This window comes from Eurypyga helias, unplaced genomic scaffold, assembly GCF_000690775.1.
Source record: "Eurypyga helias isolate BGI_N326 unplaced genomic scaffold, ASM69077v1 scaffold7305, whole genome shotgun sequence".
In the NCBI taxonomy this organism is placed as follows: Eukaryota; Metazoa; Chordata; class Aves; order Eurypygiformes; family Eurypygidae; genus Eurypyga; species Eurypyga helias.
Window position 1 is genome coordinate 20382 of NW_010251979.1, and position 15741 is coordinate 36122.

Sequence of the window (15741 nt, forward strand, 5' to 3'; positions counted from 1 at the left end):
TCAAATTTCTTGTCAGTGTGAACCGAGGTTGTGTGCTTATGTCTTTGACTCTGTAATAATTGTGTGTTTAGTTTATACGGTTTTATTTGGTGATAATTGAGGTTGGTAGTTAAATATTGGGTGGTTGTTGGCCATTCTAGCCTTTTATAGGAAATGATTGTTTGCTTTTGAAGTCTCAGTAATGAGCATGTTCGATGCGTTTTGTACCTGAGGGCTTCGCCCTCAGATGCTCTTCCCATGTGCTGGGATAGCTTTTTGGTTCAGAGAGGAATGGTTGCAGATATTTATGGTTGTTTCAGCAACAACAGCAGGCAGTTAGCAGAGATTAGATTTTTAACTCCCAATTACTGCGTTTAAATTCCTCCTAGAATTTTTTTTGTTCCTTCTGGTTTCATCATCTTCCAGCTGCTCTCAAATGGAATAAAAGAAATTATCTGATCAGGGTGTAAGGCTTAGTGATGCTGATATTGAGACTAATTCTGAAATGAGAGGATTTAATGCTGGTTTCCTGGTAAGGTTTTGTTTGCGTGCATGTGTTTGGGTTTTTCAGGAGAGGAGGAGAGCTGTTGCTTTTATGTTTTTGAGCAGTAATTGAAGGGAAAGCTTTATAATTTCTCACTACTTACGTCTCTCAGAGGTTTGTATGCACAATTTCCTGTGAAGCCACACAGCCATTCAGTTTAGCAGAGAAAAAAACCATACGTGATTAGAAGTGGAAAAACTAGATGCAGTTTCCTATTGCCTTCTTGCTTTGGACACTGTGGACAAAAGGCCTCAAGTGGGAAGAGCTTCAAGATTTTCCCTGTGACAGACTGTGCTTTTGAAGAGTAAACGGTGCAAGGGGGTGATAAAGCTGATTTGTCTGGGATTTAAGTCGTTGAGATCTTCAAGTTGTTGCCTGCATATACTTGGTAATACAGAGGACTTGATTTAGGAGCGTCAATTGCAAACTGGTGAACTTGAAAACATGAGACCATCCTACATATCACCTGTACTGGACTATTTCTCTTCACATGATAGTGAAGAGACTAAGTAACCAGGTGTTTCTTTTGCTTTTGTTTAATCCCAGTAAAGAGGTAATGTTGTATATTCTCAATTAAGATAGTCTCGCTCTTAGACCATAAACCTATTCCTTCTGCAGGCTTGTGGTTTATCTCCTTATCCACAAGAAACATGCCAGTTAGCATGAAACTCTCTGGATTGTGGCGTATATTATAGATGCAAAAGGAGTTTAGATTTGTGAATATTTAGGGAAAGGGTGAAAAATCCCCATGTAAATAAAGATAATTTCATAATATTTTTTTTTTCCCTTAAGACATACCTTCTATTTGAGAGCTTTCACAGGGTTACCTGGGGTGGGTTAGGGACTTAGACAAAGCCTTCCCCCTTCAGGTATCATGTTCAGTAGTATGAGTTCTGGAGTCCAGTCAGGGTACAGATACTGCTGTTGAAACCATGCAATAACATGATGTTCTTTTCACATGAAGAAGTACCTGATCTTTTTTTTGGGCTCTGCTCCCTCTTGCTCCATGGGATGTTTTTCAGTGACTGACCTGATCTGGACAGTGGGACACAAATTCAAGAATCACCTGTCTGTAGAAAACACTGAACTGTTTGGGTAGAGGCAGTGGAAGGGAATCATTTTTCTCTCAGTGCTCTTACTGTGCTTGATTGCTCTGAGAGATGTAGTGAAAAGAGCTACGTTGGATTAGAGAGGCACTGAGATAGTGTTTCATTGGGCTTGTCATTATAAATATTTATAATAAGAGCTTTATAAAACAAAAAACCCTGGGGATGAACTGTTCCAAATACGGACAGTGTTTGAGGTATAGAGTTTGGCATAATAAGTATACGCTTCAAAATAAATACCGTTTTTTAACTGAAGAGAGGTTGGAATTTTAAAGACGAGCAGAGTAGTTGCCTGGTTCTTCCAGCTTTCATAATTCTTTGCTGCTGCTTCTGCAGTGTGTATGTGTCTCTTAAATACGGCACACACCGTAGCTCACGTGTTACCCTGGAAGAAAGAATGATTTGGAAAGAGAAAACTCCCCTTATATGAAAAGGCATTATTGAACATCGTAATTTAAGAAAGCCTGAACAAAGTAAACTGTACTTGAGGTACCGTGGATTTATTTTAGACTGAAGCACAATTTCCAGGCTGAGCCCTGGCACATGCCCGCCGCAGCTGCCGGTTTGCTTTAGCAAGCAAACTGCTCCGTGCACTGAGCGAGTTGGACGTGGCAGGAGGCAGCTCAGGGCGAGGGTTTGCTGTGCCTGGACATTGAGCTGCCTGTTGTGTTGTTGATTTCAGCAGGGGGGAGAGGATGCTGGCTTTTTTCACCCAGAGAGCCAGCCCCAGCGGCCTCAACAACCCCCGGAGTCGAAACAGCAGCCAGTGCGGAAGGTCACATTGACAAAGGGAATGCAACAACAGCAGCACCAACAGCAGCAGCAGGCACAGATCCATTCACCAGCTCCTCAAGGAGTCAAAAACATCCAGGGAATCCATCAACCTAAAAAGGTGATTTTTGGTTTTTAGATGCATATTGCTGCTAGAAGTTCTACTGTCTAGCTGTGTTGTTAATACCTCGCATTCTGTTTGTCAATTGCTAGCACAGGGCTGCATGACCCAGGAGATGCATAATTGCATATAAAGCTTTTCATCTAGAGAGGCCTGTTTGTACCCCGCACAGACTGGAGATGCCTGCAGGTTGTTTCATCTGCTGACTTTGGCCAGCACACTACTCCCTGGGAGAAAAGCCTGTGTCCCAAGATAGCTACTGTAGGAGATGGTTTTAAAGCCAGAAAGCACGTTGGATACCAAGAGTTTTTCTGAAGTTGTGCTTAAGCTTTTATTCCGTCTGTTTCCTGCATACAGAGGAGTGCACAGCAACTGTTTCAGGATGCTTCTTGGTCGATCCTCAAAGTTGGTATCGCTCAAAACAGTTGGTGATCTTGTAACTTGATTTTGCACTGATCATGCGCTGGAGGAGGCAGGGAGAGGATTCGGGTGGCAGTGGTGTGTGCCTTCTCTGCCTCTGCAAGCTGGCATGCTCCCTGGAAAAATAGCTGGTACTTTGGCTTTGAAGTTATTTCTTGGTTTTGAACTGTTGGCCATAATCATCCCACTTCACGTGAGGATAAAGTTTCTTTGCTGAGGCAGAGGTGTGTGAAAAGTTGTTACCCGCCGTGGGCTTTCCGAGTAGGAATCAAGAAACCGTGTTAACTCAGTGTTAAGTGTTAGCTCTGTTTAATGCTTGTTACTCTGTTTCGTTGTTATTTTCCTCTCTCCAACTGTTCAACCTTTGATGCGTAAGAAATAAATCCACACATTTCCTGCTCCAGAAGATACCGTGGTGCCAGATCCTACAGGATTTGGGGGAAAGGAACTTTGACAAAAAGTCGGTATAAAGTTATTTAGCATATCCTGATAATAGACCGTAAGTTGGTACCAATAGAGATTGGAGGTGCTTGAAGCAGTTTGCTGGTCTTGTGGCTTGAGAAGAGAAAAAGGAGAGGGATTACTGGTAGGGGTTGTTTTTTTTGGCCAGGTTCAAAATGCAGGAGCTGAACACATGCTGCCTAGGTGATCAGTGTTGAAAACTAGGTTCTGTGTTTTGGACTGAGACCTTCCACTGCTCTGCTAAAGCTGAGGCTTTTAGCCTCAAAGCCACATATATAATTCAATATTGCTATCCTTCTAGAAGAGGTTTATATAAGCAGTGGATGAATATGTTAATAAGTGGCCTTTCAAATCAGCAAAACAGCAACAAGCTGTTTTAAATCAATGCATGCTTTAATCAAGTCTTTAACCAAACCACTAACTTTTCTATCGTCTGTCAGATGCGGTGAGCAGAAGCACTAGGTAAGTAAATCAAAGTACTGTTACTTTTGTTGTTGGCAGGTCATTATGCACGGCAGAGGCAGAGGAGTAGCAGGCCAGATGGGCCGAGGACGCTTGATGCCAAATAAACAGAACCTGCGAGTGGTGGAGTGCAAACCTCAGCCCTGTATCGTGTCAGTTGAAGGGCTTTCTTCATCAACTACTGATGTCCAACTGAAAAACCTGCTGATGTCAGTGGGACCCATTCAGGTAGGTCAACCTCGGTTTATCATTTTTGTGCCAAAAGGCTTTCATTCCGGAAAGCTCAATTAATTCCCTGACACTAAATACAATGTGTGTTTATTGGTAATTTATGTTTGAAGGCACCCCCACCCACACACGATACACCTGGTAGCAAAGACAAGCGCGTGATGATGTTGCGGCCCGGGAGGTTCAGTAGGATTTTGCTAACTATCACATTCCTGCTGCAAAAGTCTCCTTCATTTTGGAGTTTCTGTGCCATCTCCATTATTTTCTTAGGCAATACAAGCCCGTCCATTCTGTGGGGTGGTTAAAGCGAAATGATTGTATCAAAGTAAATGTATTTTTGGTTGCTGTCTTTGTTTTTATTGCTGACTTGTACCTACCCTCTTTGACATTTACATTTTCCTGTCGTTGCTGTCCTGGAGTAAAAACACTTAATGACCACTGCCCAGTGGAGATTTTGTCATGTGCCACCATCTACTTTTTCAGATAAAAACACGGTCTCCTTTGAAGGATTTTGTTCTGTATTTTTTTTTTTTTTTAGAAGGCTCTCTTCAGGAGCAGCCTGTGAGCAAGGTTATGACACACACACACTGCTATATCTACTGTGAAGCTTCTGTTCATAAACTGCCTCCTGGAACTGATGTATCAGTTAAACTGACATTAGGAAAACAGGTTTTCAAAGCACTGCAGGGCTTAGGAGGCCCTGTCTGTCTTAGTCTTCATACATTTGAAAATATCAGTCAGTGAATAATGAAACTTACAGATGAGGAGAATTTCTTTGATATTTTTTTTTTTCAGTTATGAGCGCTCCTTTTCACAGGATCCACTTTTTCAGACAAGTGCAATGCATGAGTAAGAGCTGTTCTTTGAGACTTCTTTATTAGTGGTATAATCTCTCTGTTGAAAAACATACAGTTCCCCTAAAGATACACACTCTGCCTTACTTCTTCTCAATTTAATAAATGGAATAATGCTGAATTATTTACATCATTAATTCAGGGAGGTTTAATTTGTTTGTGAAAGCAAAAATACTCTCACAAAATACTTTGTCCCTTCATGTTCTGTGGTACTGTAGGAAATGATTCATACAGTTCCAAAGGACATTTATTCAGTGTTTACTTGCTAAATCTTGCATGAGAATATTAGGAGATTAATAGAAACCCTGCTAGGAAATACTCACAGTTGAGAGAAGTGACTGAGAATGTGCTTAATGTATTCAGTATTTGCTGTTTCATAGCAGATTCCAAACTCTGGTCCCTCAATTCAGTGTCACAGACCAAGTTAGAAGGATGTACTTAGGAAAAAAATTATAACCGATTTTCCAGTGAGATTTGATACATCCCTGTGCCCAACAGAACTTGTATTCTTGCTGCAGCATCAGCTGTACCTTTGGAAATTGTTTTCTAAATCATCATCTGTTTTCACCTTATCAGAGATCTAGAAGTAGTACTTGAAAGAGATGCTTGAATTCAGCTAACTATGCAGAAGGCTTTTGTGCTAATTCTGCACTTGAAATCCAAGTCTGACTTGCAGAAGGCTAGAAATTTCCTGGCTTGTTTGAGACTGATGTTTCACAAGTGTGAATAGTGAGATAAACAGGAGGGAATTGGTTCTTCTGTAGGAAGAATGAGACTGGTACCAATGTGTGCAATATTTAGCTTTTTTGGGTTTTCTTATGGTACCATGAAAGGTGGTAACACACCAAATGAAGAAGAGGCAACAGGAATTTTAAGTGCCTTGTAAGACAAGAACTGAAAACCAAATGTTTAAAAATCTGTGGTGTCCCTGTTCACAGCAATCGCTTTTATACAGACGGTGCTAGATTTTGAGGCCAATAACCTGAAGCGCATCAGGGGATTTTCTTGTGGCTGTAGATCAATGTTTTTACTAGTGTTTGTGCTCAGAGCTGTACAAAATCCCCTGCAACTGGCAATGGTCAGGAGGCTGATAGTGAAGGGATGCTCTGCTTGGTTATTTCCTCGCTCTTCCCTTACACCACGTTGCATGTAAGTGACTTGCAATGAGGAGAGCAGAAGGAAGCCTCTGGAGAGCCAAGTAGGGAATGGAAGGGTTCCTTGCCATGCGGACTTTGGGGGTTTCATGGGGGAGCACAGTGTGTGTGAGGCAAGGAGCGGTCATGGCCATGACCAGAGCAAGATCTTGGGTAGTACAGAGCTCTGATCTCCAAAGTGAAATGTTGCTGCTTGATGAATTGAAATAGAAGGGATGTGGGGAGATGGTTATTGTGAGAAAACAGCAAGGTAAGAAATTCCAGCTGCTTTTTTGGAAATTAAGTAAGGTGGCCAGGTTTTTAGCTGGTTCAGATGCAGTTCAGGAGATAGTAAGAGGACGGAAAGGTGAGTTAGTTGTAGCTGACTCCATCTTCGAGGTGTAGAATATTCTCTCTTTAGCAGCTGTATTCAGCAAAACTTTCCTTAATGGGCTGAACTCTTGAGCTATTTGTTTGTTTAGTTTTATTTATCCTAGGGGGGAATGTGTGTGTCAAACTTATATTTTACAACTGTAAAAGAAATCTGAGATCTGAATCATAACTTCCATGGAGTTACCTTCCTGCCTGGGTCATGTCTGGAAATGACACATGCTGATATCTAACACCCAAATCCCTGGGTAAAGATAAAAGATTTCTATCATTTATCAATAGGGTGAATGGGGAGCAAGAGATTACTTTGTTTTTTTCTGGGTACAAAAGAGTTGGATTTTTATTTTTAGCATCTTCAGTCACATCAATGTCGTTATCAAGGTAGGAGTGCCTTGTCCTCAGTTTCTGATGTTCAATGTTCCTACCTTTGCCATCAGATTGCCTTGAGGTGTTGGTTCTGTGCATCAGGGCTTGGGAGTACTTGCGCTTGCCTAAGAGGATATAAAGGAGGCTTTGTTGGAAATTCGCTATTTTTTCCCTTCTATACCCTAGAAATGGAGAAAACTATCTTTTCCTGTATGTGAGCTTTGAGATACCCTCTGGCCTAATCACTGAAGACTTTAATTCTCATCCTTGCTTCATTAAAGCTACTCTGTTATTAACAGAGGAGAAAAGGTATCATTAAGATTCTCAAGATACTGAATAGAAGAAGTTAGTGCTCCAGGAACAGCCCCTTAGACATAGCTGCATTTTACAACTCAAACATGATTGAATTAGCAGGAAAAGTACTTCCTTTCAACATAGGGTTTGCTGTCAGACTCTTTCTGGTGAGCATCAGCTTTCAGATACCAATAATGTACCTGCAGTAAAATTTGAGTGCTGGATCTAAAATTTATTTAAAGTAAAATATGTAAAAAATTATGCATTCCAGAGTGTTGGAAATCACTGAAGATTTCTGAGCACACCATCAAAATAGAGCCTCCTGGGGACCGTTCTGCAGCGGTGACATTCAGCACACATCCATCCAGAACTTCTTGCTAAAGTAGATTGCTAATAAGTTCCAAAGGTCATGAAAAACCCAGTGCATTTTTCTTTGGTGCTCTTGAATCTGGGTTTAATATTTATACTGTCTGAAGAGTCTTGTGTTCAGTTAGTTATTGCCACCTTCAGGTTTTTTTTTTTTAGGATGGTGACAGGCAGAGGGCATCATCTACTAGATCTGTAGATCATTTGAGTCCTGAATGATAGTTCTGCGGGGGTGTTCCTTTGTCATCTTTAGACACACTTTCTAACACCAGATGGTTGCAAACATAAAACATCAGTGCAAAATCACAGTATTGCTTTGTGAAGATTTAAGATCATAAAATCTGATATTAGAAACAAAAAAGGAAAAAGAAAAACCCCACGGCTGTTTATCAGAGGGGGTGAGGATGTTGTGACTGTAGCTGTATTTGGAGTAGTTTTACAAATAAGAGTTCTATTGGGATAATGCAGTCGTTCTTTTCTGGTCTCGGGAGGGAAAGACATGTTAATGTGCTTTTTTTCGCTTTCGTGGAGTGACAGTGCTACCTAGTGCTCAGTTAGGGTAAAGGCAGCTATCTGCACTGGCAAAGCCTTCAGATTTGCTGAATGTACTTTAGTGTGAAGACGTGTGTGGATGGAAACAACAAGCACGCGTGGAGGAGTGCACCCGGAACGTGAGTGCTTTTGCAGGTCGGCGGGGTGGCTCTCCGTGTGACACGGCACACAAGGCGTGCAGGCCTGGCGTGGTCACCTCTCTGGTCTTCCTGCCTGTAAAAACGATTTCAGCCGAGAGTTTTTGCCAGCTCCATCAGCCGTGGGAGAAGACATGGGCAGTCCTGCTCTGTCCTTGGAGCTGGGGGAAGAGGAGCAGCTCTGTAGTGAGCCTGTAGAGCAGTGTGTGAGCTTGAGATGCCCCTCTCAGTGACAGAAGGTCTGTTCTTCTCCTCACATCTTGGGTATGGAGCTGGAGCACTTCTAAAGGTGGACAGTAGGAAGTCAGAGGCAGCAGGAAGGAGAAACAGAAGGTGGAGGAGATCAACTGCAGCAGCTGAGGCTAAAATAAATGTGTTCTGTCCCAATTCTGTGCCTGTTGGTAATGGCTAAGAAGTATCACTCCCAGGAAAGGTGCTTCAGGTGTCAGGAGACTGTGAGGATAATAAAAATGTGTCTGCCTTTATTGACTGGGGGGAAGAACAAATTGAATCTGATCTCTCTTTCTAGAAAGTGCCTGCCGTGCTGCTCTTCGACTTGCTGCAGAGCAGCTTGGATCACACACTGGAGATGAGATTGGTTAGGAAGGTTTACGCTTTCTTTTTGCAGAGACCCTTTTTTAGCAGCTTCGTATGGACTGCCACTCCTAATCCCAAACTCAGCGATGAACTGAATGTACAGTCTATTAGGTAGTTGATTTATTTCAGTTAAAAAAAATTAAAGGAAACTTATGTCCTATGTGTTTCCTATAATTGCAATGAGTGCTTGCTCCAGTCTCCCTTCTACCTGCTTGGTTTCCATCTCCCAGTGCTCTGTTATCTCCCTTTTAACTTCTTCCTCTCTGTGTAACCTTTGAGGGTTTTGGTGTCGAAGATATTTGCTTCCTGGAAGAGATCTCTTGTTCTGCTCATGGATGTCCTGCTGCTTGTGTCAAGGTTCTTTGTTTTGCAGTGAAGCTTAACAAGAGATTATTGTGCTGCTATTATAATGCAGGCCACTTCAATATTATTTTCACTGATGCTGTAAAAGTATAGATTTAATTACAGAGTGTGTGTAATGGAGAAATTTGAGAGCAGTGTAGGTCTGCAGGCCTAAGGAAATATCTGCAGAGGGAATGGTCCCTTTTATGATATTCATGCTTTAGTCACTGGTAATACTTCAGTTGCAGAAAAAGCCAGAGCCTCAGATAGGGGTTTGGGTTTATTTTTAATTTTTGCATTGGGTAATGTGTTTTTAAACAGTTGTAGGCAAACTCTCAATCAAAAGCATGAGTGAGCATGAAATATCTGATGGTTGTTGCTTTTCCCAGTCAACGCAAGATCTTCATCTTCCCACAGCATTGCCTGAGGAAGCAGAAAAAGGACATTATCACGATTAGTAGGAGCTCTGTGCTGCCTAAATCCTTTCCATATAAAATACGTCTCCCCAGCCTAAACCAGTGTTTTATTTTTAATGCTGGCAATGTGTCAGAATCTATTCTCCAGAATCAAATAGGAACATGCCCAGAATATCCTTGGTCTCAGATTGATCTTGGGAAGTGTTGTAAGGTAGACCCGTACACCCAAATCCGTAAAGTAACCAGTTATTTGAAATCCCCTGGAAGTTATTATGTATTGTCAATCCTTTACACCTGAGCGGGTCTGGGAAGGGATTTTCATCCTCTGGTGAATGTCTGACTAGGTCAACTTAAAGAGATGATGTGAATGAAGTTGTTTTCTGAGTGCTGTGACGTCTGGAAGGATTGTGATATTTCAGTTTAGGATTTCATGATAGAAGGACATTTTAGTGAAGCACAGAGGGGCAACAGGGAGTCTCCTGTGGAGGAAGCACGAATGTCCCACCATTAAATGGGAAGACAAGTCAGTAGAACCAGCCCGTGTCCACATCTCCATCCCCTGCCTCCCCCCAGCCAGCCTTTCAAAATCATTAGGTAACAGAATAATACTGAATTCAGATTAAATTCCTAATGAGACATGAAACTTTTTGAGATAGGCTTATTTTTTTATTATCACAGCAAAGATCATAAGGCTAAGGCTTACTTCAGTATTATGTATTCCAACACGCTGAATTATTTTTTCAGAAATGCCATTAATCTGTAGTACTTACTGTACCTGAACATTATTGAAAGAAATACTGAATATAGATTCGAATGTGTCTAATGTAGTTATGCATTTAGTAGGATATTACTCGAGCCTTAGAATATGTCATCTAGATTTTGTGAGGGGAAAAAAAACCCCCACAGTCAAAGAATTTAACCACCGGTAGCGGGCAAGACATTTGTGCTGTTGCATTCAGGGATCAGCCAGAGCACTAGCTGTTCTAGGACTTGAACCTGGAACGGGTCGCTGGCACAGTGCCCTGTAGCCATCCTTGTGGTATTTTTGGAAGCGTGGTGTGCAGGAGTGCTGGGACTTCTGACGAAGAGCTGGTATTTTTGCAGAGATTTGCTTGTAGGTCCATTTGGCTTTGGTTCAGGTAATGGACAAAACCTTTTCTAAGCAAACTAGAATTTTGTAAATCTTGCCCATATTAAACATTGTCAAGCAGAAATGTTTTCTTCAGGATTAAAAATTGTTGTACTTCCTGCTAACTGTCACACAGTGGGGGTTTTCTTGGTTTTTTCTTTCAGACCTGTATTTTTTCTCAACTTATTTTGGCATTGGTCTTCCCAGCCTCTTGATGTTTTAGTTAGCTCTTGCTTCAAGGCTTCTCATCTGGTGATTTGTAGGACAGACATCCGTAATTTCATGTTTGACATGGGAGTTTTAGCAGCCGTTGAGCCAAATAAGACTAAACTGCTTCCTTTAAAATGATGTCGTTTCTGTTCATGATACTAGGTAACTAAAAAAAGCCCTTTTCTCTGAAAATGTAGTAATTTCAAATAAATGGCATTAACTTCAAAAGTAAACAAGTCAATAGATAAAAATGTATGAGTACTAGATTAGTTGATTTGGTTATATAAAGAATCATGCAAGAAGAGCTTTTTGTTCAGTGAAACTTCCAACTTGTTACAACTTCTTCTTCAGAAGTAGTTAGGCAGGATGAAAAGAAATCACAGAAGTTTAGATCTAGCCTGATGTTCAGTATTGTGTTGGAAATACAAGTTAAATATATGGTGGGAAAACAAAAATAATACTGAAAACATTATACGTGAGCATCTGGTTTTGTGCAAGTTCTGTGATAGCTAGAGCAGGACTTCAGGTTTTACTTCAGAATGAAAGATGAATGCTTGCACATCTCTGGGTTTTTACATTAATGAAATACATTAGACAGTAATGGTACCAATAATGTTTGAAATTTAGGGTGTTCTTGACAAGTAAGCTGGCTAATACAGTGGACAGTCTGGTGAAAGAGCATGATTAAAAATAACAGCTTTCTGGCAGGTTATTTGAAGATCTCTTTGTAGTGAATGTGTGAGTACTCAAACTGAGAATGTGGCTGCTAGAAATACTGAAATGTTATCACTGAAAAAAAGGCTGCCAAATTATTCAAAAAAGGTGAAAAACCTTAAGTGTGTAAAACCAGCAGGGTAACATGAGTAAGATATGCAAAATTAATTTTGTATGTAATGTATTTTCCCTGCACGTGTATTTGGAATCATCAAAAGCAGAAACTGGTGAAGTAAGTCTGTAAGATAATGCCTTGAACAACATTCGGAGCTAATATCAGCTTATCACTGTTAACATAATCTAAATGCAGGATCAGCTGTAAACTGCATATCATACCAGGTTCAAGGAGACAGAAATTATCCAGTAGGATGAGCATGCAGTCATTTTACTTGAGGTTTCCACCGAAATGGAACACTGGTTTGTATGCCCTACCGATAACCCATCTGCTCCGGGTGGGATAGCAGCAGCTCAGGACCTACACACTCTGGTAAAATCTTACCTACTTGTTGTGTGCCTGATAGTCAATGTTGTTAAGCATAAAACTTGAGGTTTAAATAGTAAGGCAAATAAGTAGATATTCTCCCAAAATCAGAACATAAATTTTCAAGAGATCTTTGTTAGCAGGATGTTAGCCGGCAGTGTGCACTGGCAGCCCGGAAGGCCAACTGTATCCTGGGCTGTATCCAGAGAAGTGTGGCCAGCAGGTCGAGGGAGGGGATTCTGCCCCTGTACTCTGCTCTGGTGAGACCCCAACTGGAGTGCTGCGTCCAGCTGGGGAGCCCTCAACATCAGAAGGATATTGACCACTTGGAGCGAATCCAGAGGCGGGCCACGAAGATGATCAAAGGGCTGGAGCACCTCTCCTATGACGAAAGGCTGCAAGAATTGGGCTTGTTCAGCCTGGAGAAGAGGAGGCTCTGAGGAGACCTCATTGCAGCTTTCCAGTATCTGAAGGGGCCTACAAGGGTACTGGGAGAGGACTTTTTACAAGGGCCTGTAGTGATAGGACAAGGGGTAATGGGTATAAATTGAAATCAGGGAGGTTTAGATTAGATGTCACGAAGAAATTCTTCACAGAGAGGGCGGTGAGGCACTGGAACAGGTTGCCCAGAGATGTTGTGGATGCCCCATCCCTGGATGTCTTCAAGGCCAGGCTGGATGTGGCTTGGAGCAACCTGGTCTAGTGCAAGGTGTCCCTGCCCATGGCAGGGGGTTGGAACTGGATGATCTTTAAGGTCCCTTCCAACCCTAACCATTCTATGATTCTATGATTCTGTGAATGTTTATACTTGCACCTTGTGCTAGATGAGGATTTGTTTAGGAAAACTGTGTAGAAAAATATGCTATTCTAACTGAAGTGCTAACCCAAAGTATCAACTTTAACCTTAATAAGTCTAATTGCTTCTCATTAATAAGGCCATAGGACTGCTCTTTGGGATCATCTTGCCATTGCCTTGACTTTTTCTGCTGCAACAGGGAACAAAGACGTGAGTTGTTTTACTCCCTGGCTGAAGCATGGTATAGTTTGGAAGATCTCAGTACTACTTTGGGGGGGTTACTGATAGCTACAGCATTATGAAGTGCTGCTCTTGTGGTATGGGAAGCGTGTATCCCATGGGCTTGTCTGGGTATATGTGTATTGCGTGGTTTCCCATTACGAGGAGGACTTGGAAGTGGTGACCTAAGCCATCTCATCAGGGTGGTGTGGTTGTTAGTGTCTCCAAAAGCTAGACACCTGGTTTTATTAAAACTGAGAGTATATAGTGTAGAGATCAAAACCTACCTCTTCTTTTTCCTGATTTTGTCCTGTTTAACCTGTGGAAAGCCCCTGTCCTTGACTCCTGCTGCTTGTGTGTGATTTTGAGCGCTGCCCAGCTGAACATTTCTCACTTAGCTGGCAGGAGTTTGGCTGCAGGGTTTGGTTCATCTGCATGGGTTGAATTGAAGAGCTGCCACCTTTGCTTAACGAGTGATGGTCTGGGTTTTCTGACCCTTCAGCTGGGTCCTTGACTGCAGTCTTGGAATTCCCTTTCCATTCCCTGGACACCAGTAAGACACAAGAAATAGGGCAAAATTTCAATCAGTTTGGTACAAAATGAGTTTGTGTTTTGTTGGTGTTTTTTTTGTTGGGGTGTTTTTTGTTTAAGTAGAACTTTAAGTGAATATTAAGACTATGTTTTGGCTTTTTGTCTCTGCAGAGTTTACAGATGCTTCCTCAGCAGCGGAAAGCCATAGCAAAATTTAAGGAGCCAGCACATGCCTTGGCATTTCAACAGAAATTCCACAGGTAAATAATTAAGCGCTGCTGCCACCTCAGTTCCTTCCCTCCCTTCAAAAGATTAAATTGGTCTCCTCTGCTCCATGTTTCTCTTAAGCCAGTCAAGCATCTGTTTCTTAGTGACCTTCATAGAACCTCCTTTTCTGTTCTCCACCCGTAGAATCAGTTTGAGTACCAGGTTTACATTTCTTTTAACAGGCACATGATAGATCTGTCCCACATAAACGTGGCACTGATAGTTGAGTGAAGTCTGCCGAGAGAAATCCTGGCACTAACAGAAGTGAACTCTGGAGCTACACAAGAGGCAGTGGCAAAGCCGGCGGGTTGTGAAACCTTTCACCTTAGTCTTTAATTGCTGCGTTGAACTACAGAAAGCAGCGAGATGTCCTGCAGAAGAGCTGAACTTGAGAGGATCTGCAAAGGTGGAATTTCTGTTTGTTCACGTTCTGTTGTAACCACGTGGAACTACAGATTTTTTTTTTCAAAATGTTCTCAATGCATGTAGACACTGTTCTTCGAGATCCTACTGTGTGACCACAGTGACTTGAGAGAGAACGTTTACATCGAAAGATTTAAAAACTTTCTTCATAGCAAAGAATATTTGATAATGGTTGCTCTTATCTTCAGTGTGAGGTATTTGAATGAAAACTCACTTTTCTAAACAAAGCACGTTAGTTACGTTGTATATCTGAGAGCACAGAAGGTATTCTTGCATAGATTTAAACGTGATCTACTTCACTGAATAGCAGTCTGCGGAGAAGCTTTGGAGGTGACACTGGAAAATTGTAGTTTTGATCTTTGTAAATATGTTAAGTCTGTCTTTGCCTTTTTCTATTCCAACACAGACTTCTGTCTTCTCCTTCCAACTCCACTTACTCCATAAAACCCTGTGTAGGAGTAACATGGATGTATTTTCCCTGAGTTTTTAAAAACAAGGATCTTTGCCCTTCAGTAGCCTTGTGGTGTAGTGACCTCCAAGTTGTAACTAGGTTGTTTTAAATGACGTTGCCACACACGAGGAAAAAGAAATACGTAGTGACTCACTTAAAAAATGTTACACAGGAAGAGTGGTGCATTCCTAGTAGTTCTTTTGAGCTAGCATTTCATGACTGCCTTATGCTTTATTTAGATTTTTTTTTTCTTTGGGTTTTATTTTGTGACTAATGTGAGAAACCCATAACTGAAAGGACTGGGTTTGATGCGTTGTTCCCAATAAATACAGGACTGTAATGACATTGTGAATCTCCTGGTGAATGTGGCAGTTCCCAAAAATCACATTCAAATGTTAAGGACCTTTTTATTTCATTCGAAGTAAAATCCATAATATTTCCTTTTGGTTAGAACCATCTAGATGGTGTTGCCAAAGGAACAATTTTTTTCAGTTCTTCTGAATAAACTTATTAAAATGTCATCTTTATATTGGATTCCAGTTTTTATGAACATTTCCTTAGCTTTTAGACTGTGAGCATTTGCCTCATCCTTTATTTTAGGAGTACTCTTAAGCACTCCTTCTACGATTTGAATGGGGGCACTTACAGAAATGTAATAGGTTTGTTACCTGAGTGACTGCAGAACAACACTATTGGTATGTAATGCAGCAGCTGTGAATGGGGTCCAAAAATAGGCATGCTGAGTGTGGAAGGGTGAACTGAGTAAGTTTATAGTAGCAGAAATGGTTGTTTTTTTTTTTTTTAATGGTAACCAAGTCGCAAAGACCTGATTGGCTTTCTTACAGTTTTGGTCCAGATTTCCAAATAAGTTACTAAAAAATAGGCTGACTAATAAATACTGTCAAAAGTCGTCTAAATAAGAGCTCTTTATTCATCGAAATAATAGAGAATAATGTAGTACTTTGGAAATAATTGCACTG

At 41.3% G+C, this 15741-nt stretch overlaps 1 protein-coding gene across 1 annotated transcript in view; it reads left to right on the forward strand.

The window, feature by feature from the left end:
• Positions 1 to 14907, forward strand: part of LOC104510052 (RNA-binding protein 33-like) — a gene marked incomplete at its 5' end in the record, with an annotated part of 34744 nt that extends 19837 nt beyond the window's left edge. Inside the window, 4 exons of the mRNA XM_010152185.1 lie at positions 2312 to 2521; positions 3905 to 4093; positions 13792 to 13880; positions 14070 to 14907. Coding sequence (XP_010150487.1) covers positions 2312 to 2521; positions 3905 to 4093; positions 13792 to 13880; positions 14070 to 14118 — 537 coding nt within the window. The remainder of the gene's footprint in view (positions 1 to 2311; positions 2522 to 3904; positions 4094 to 13791; positions 13881 to 14069) is intronic.
• Between the last annotated feature and the right edge of the window lie 834 nt (positions 14908 to 15741).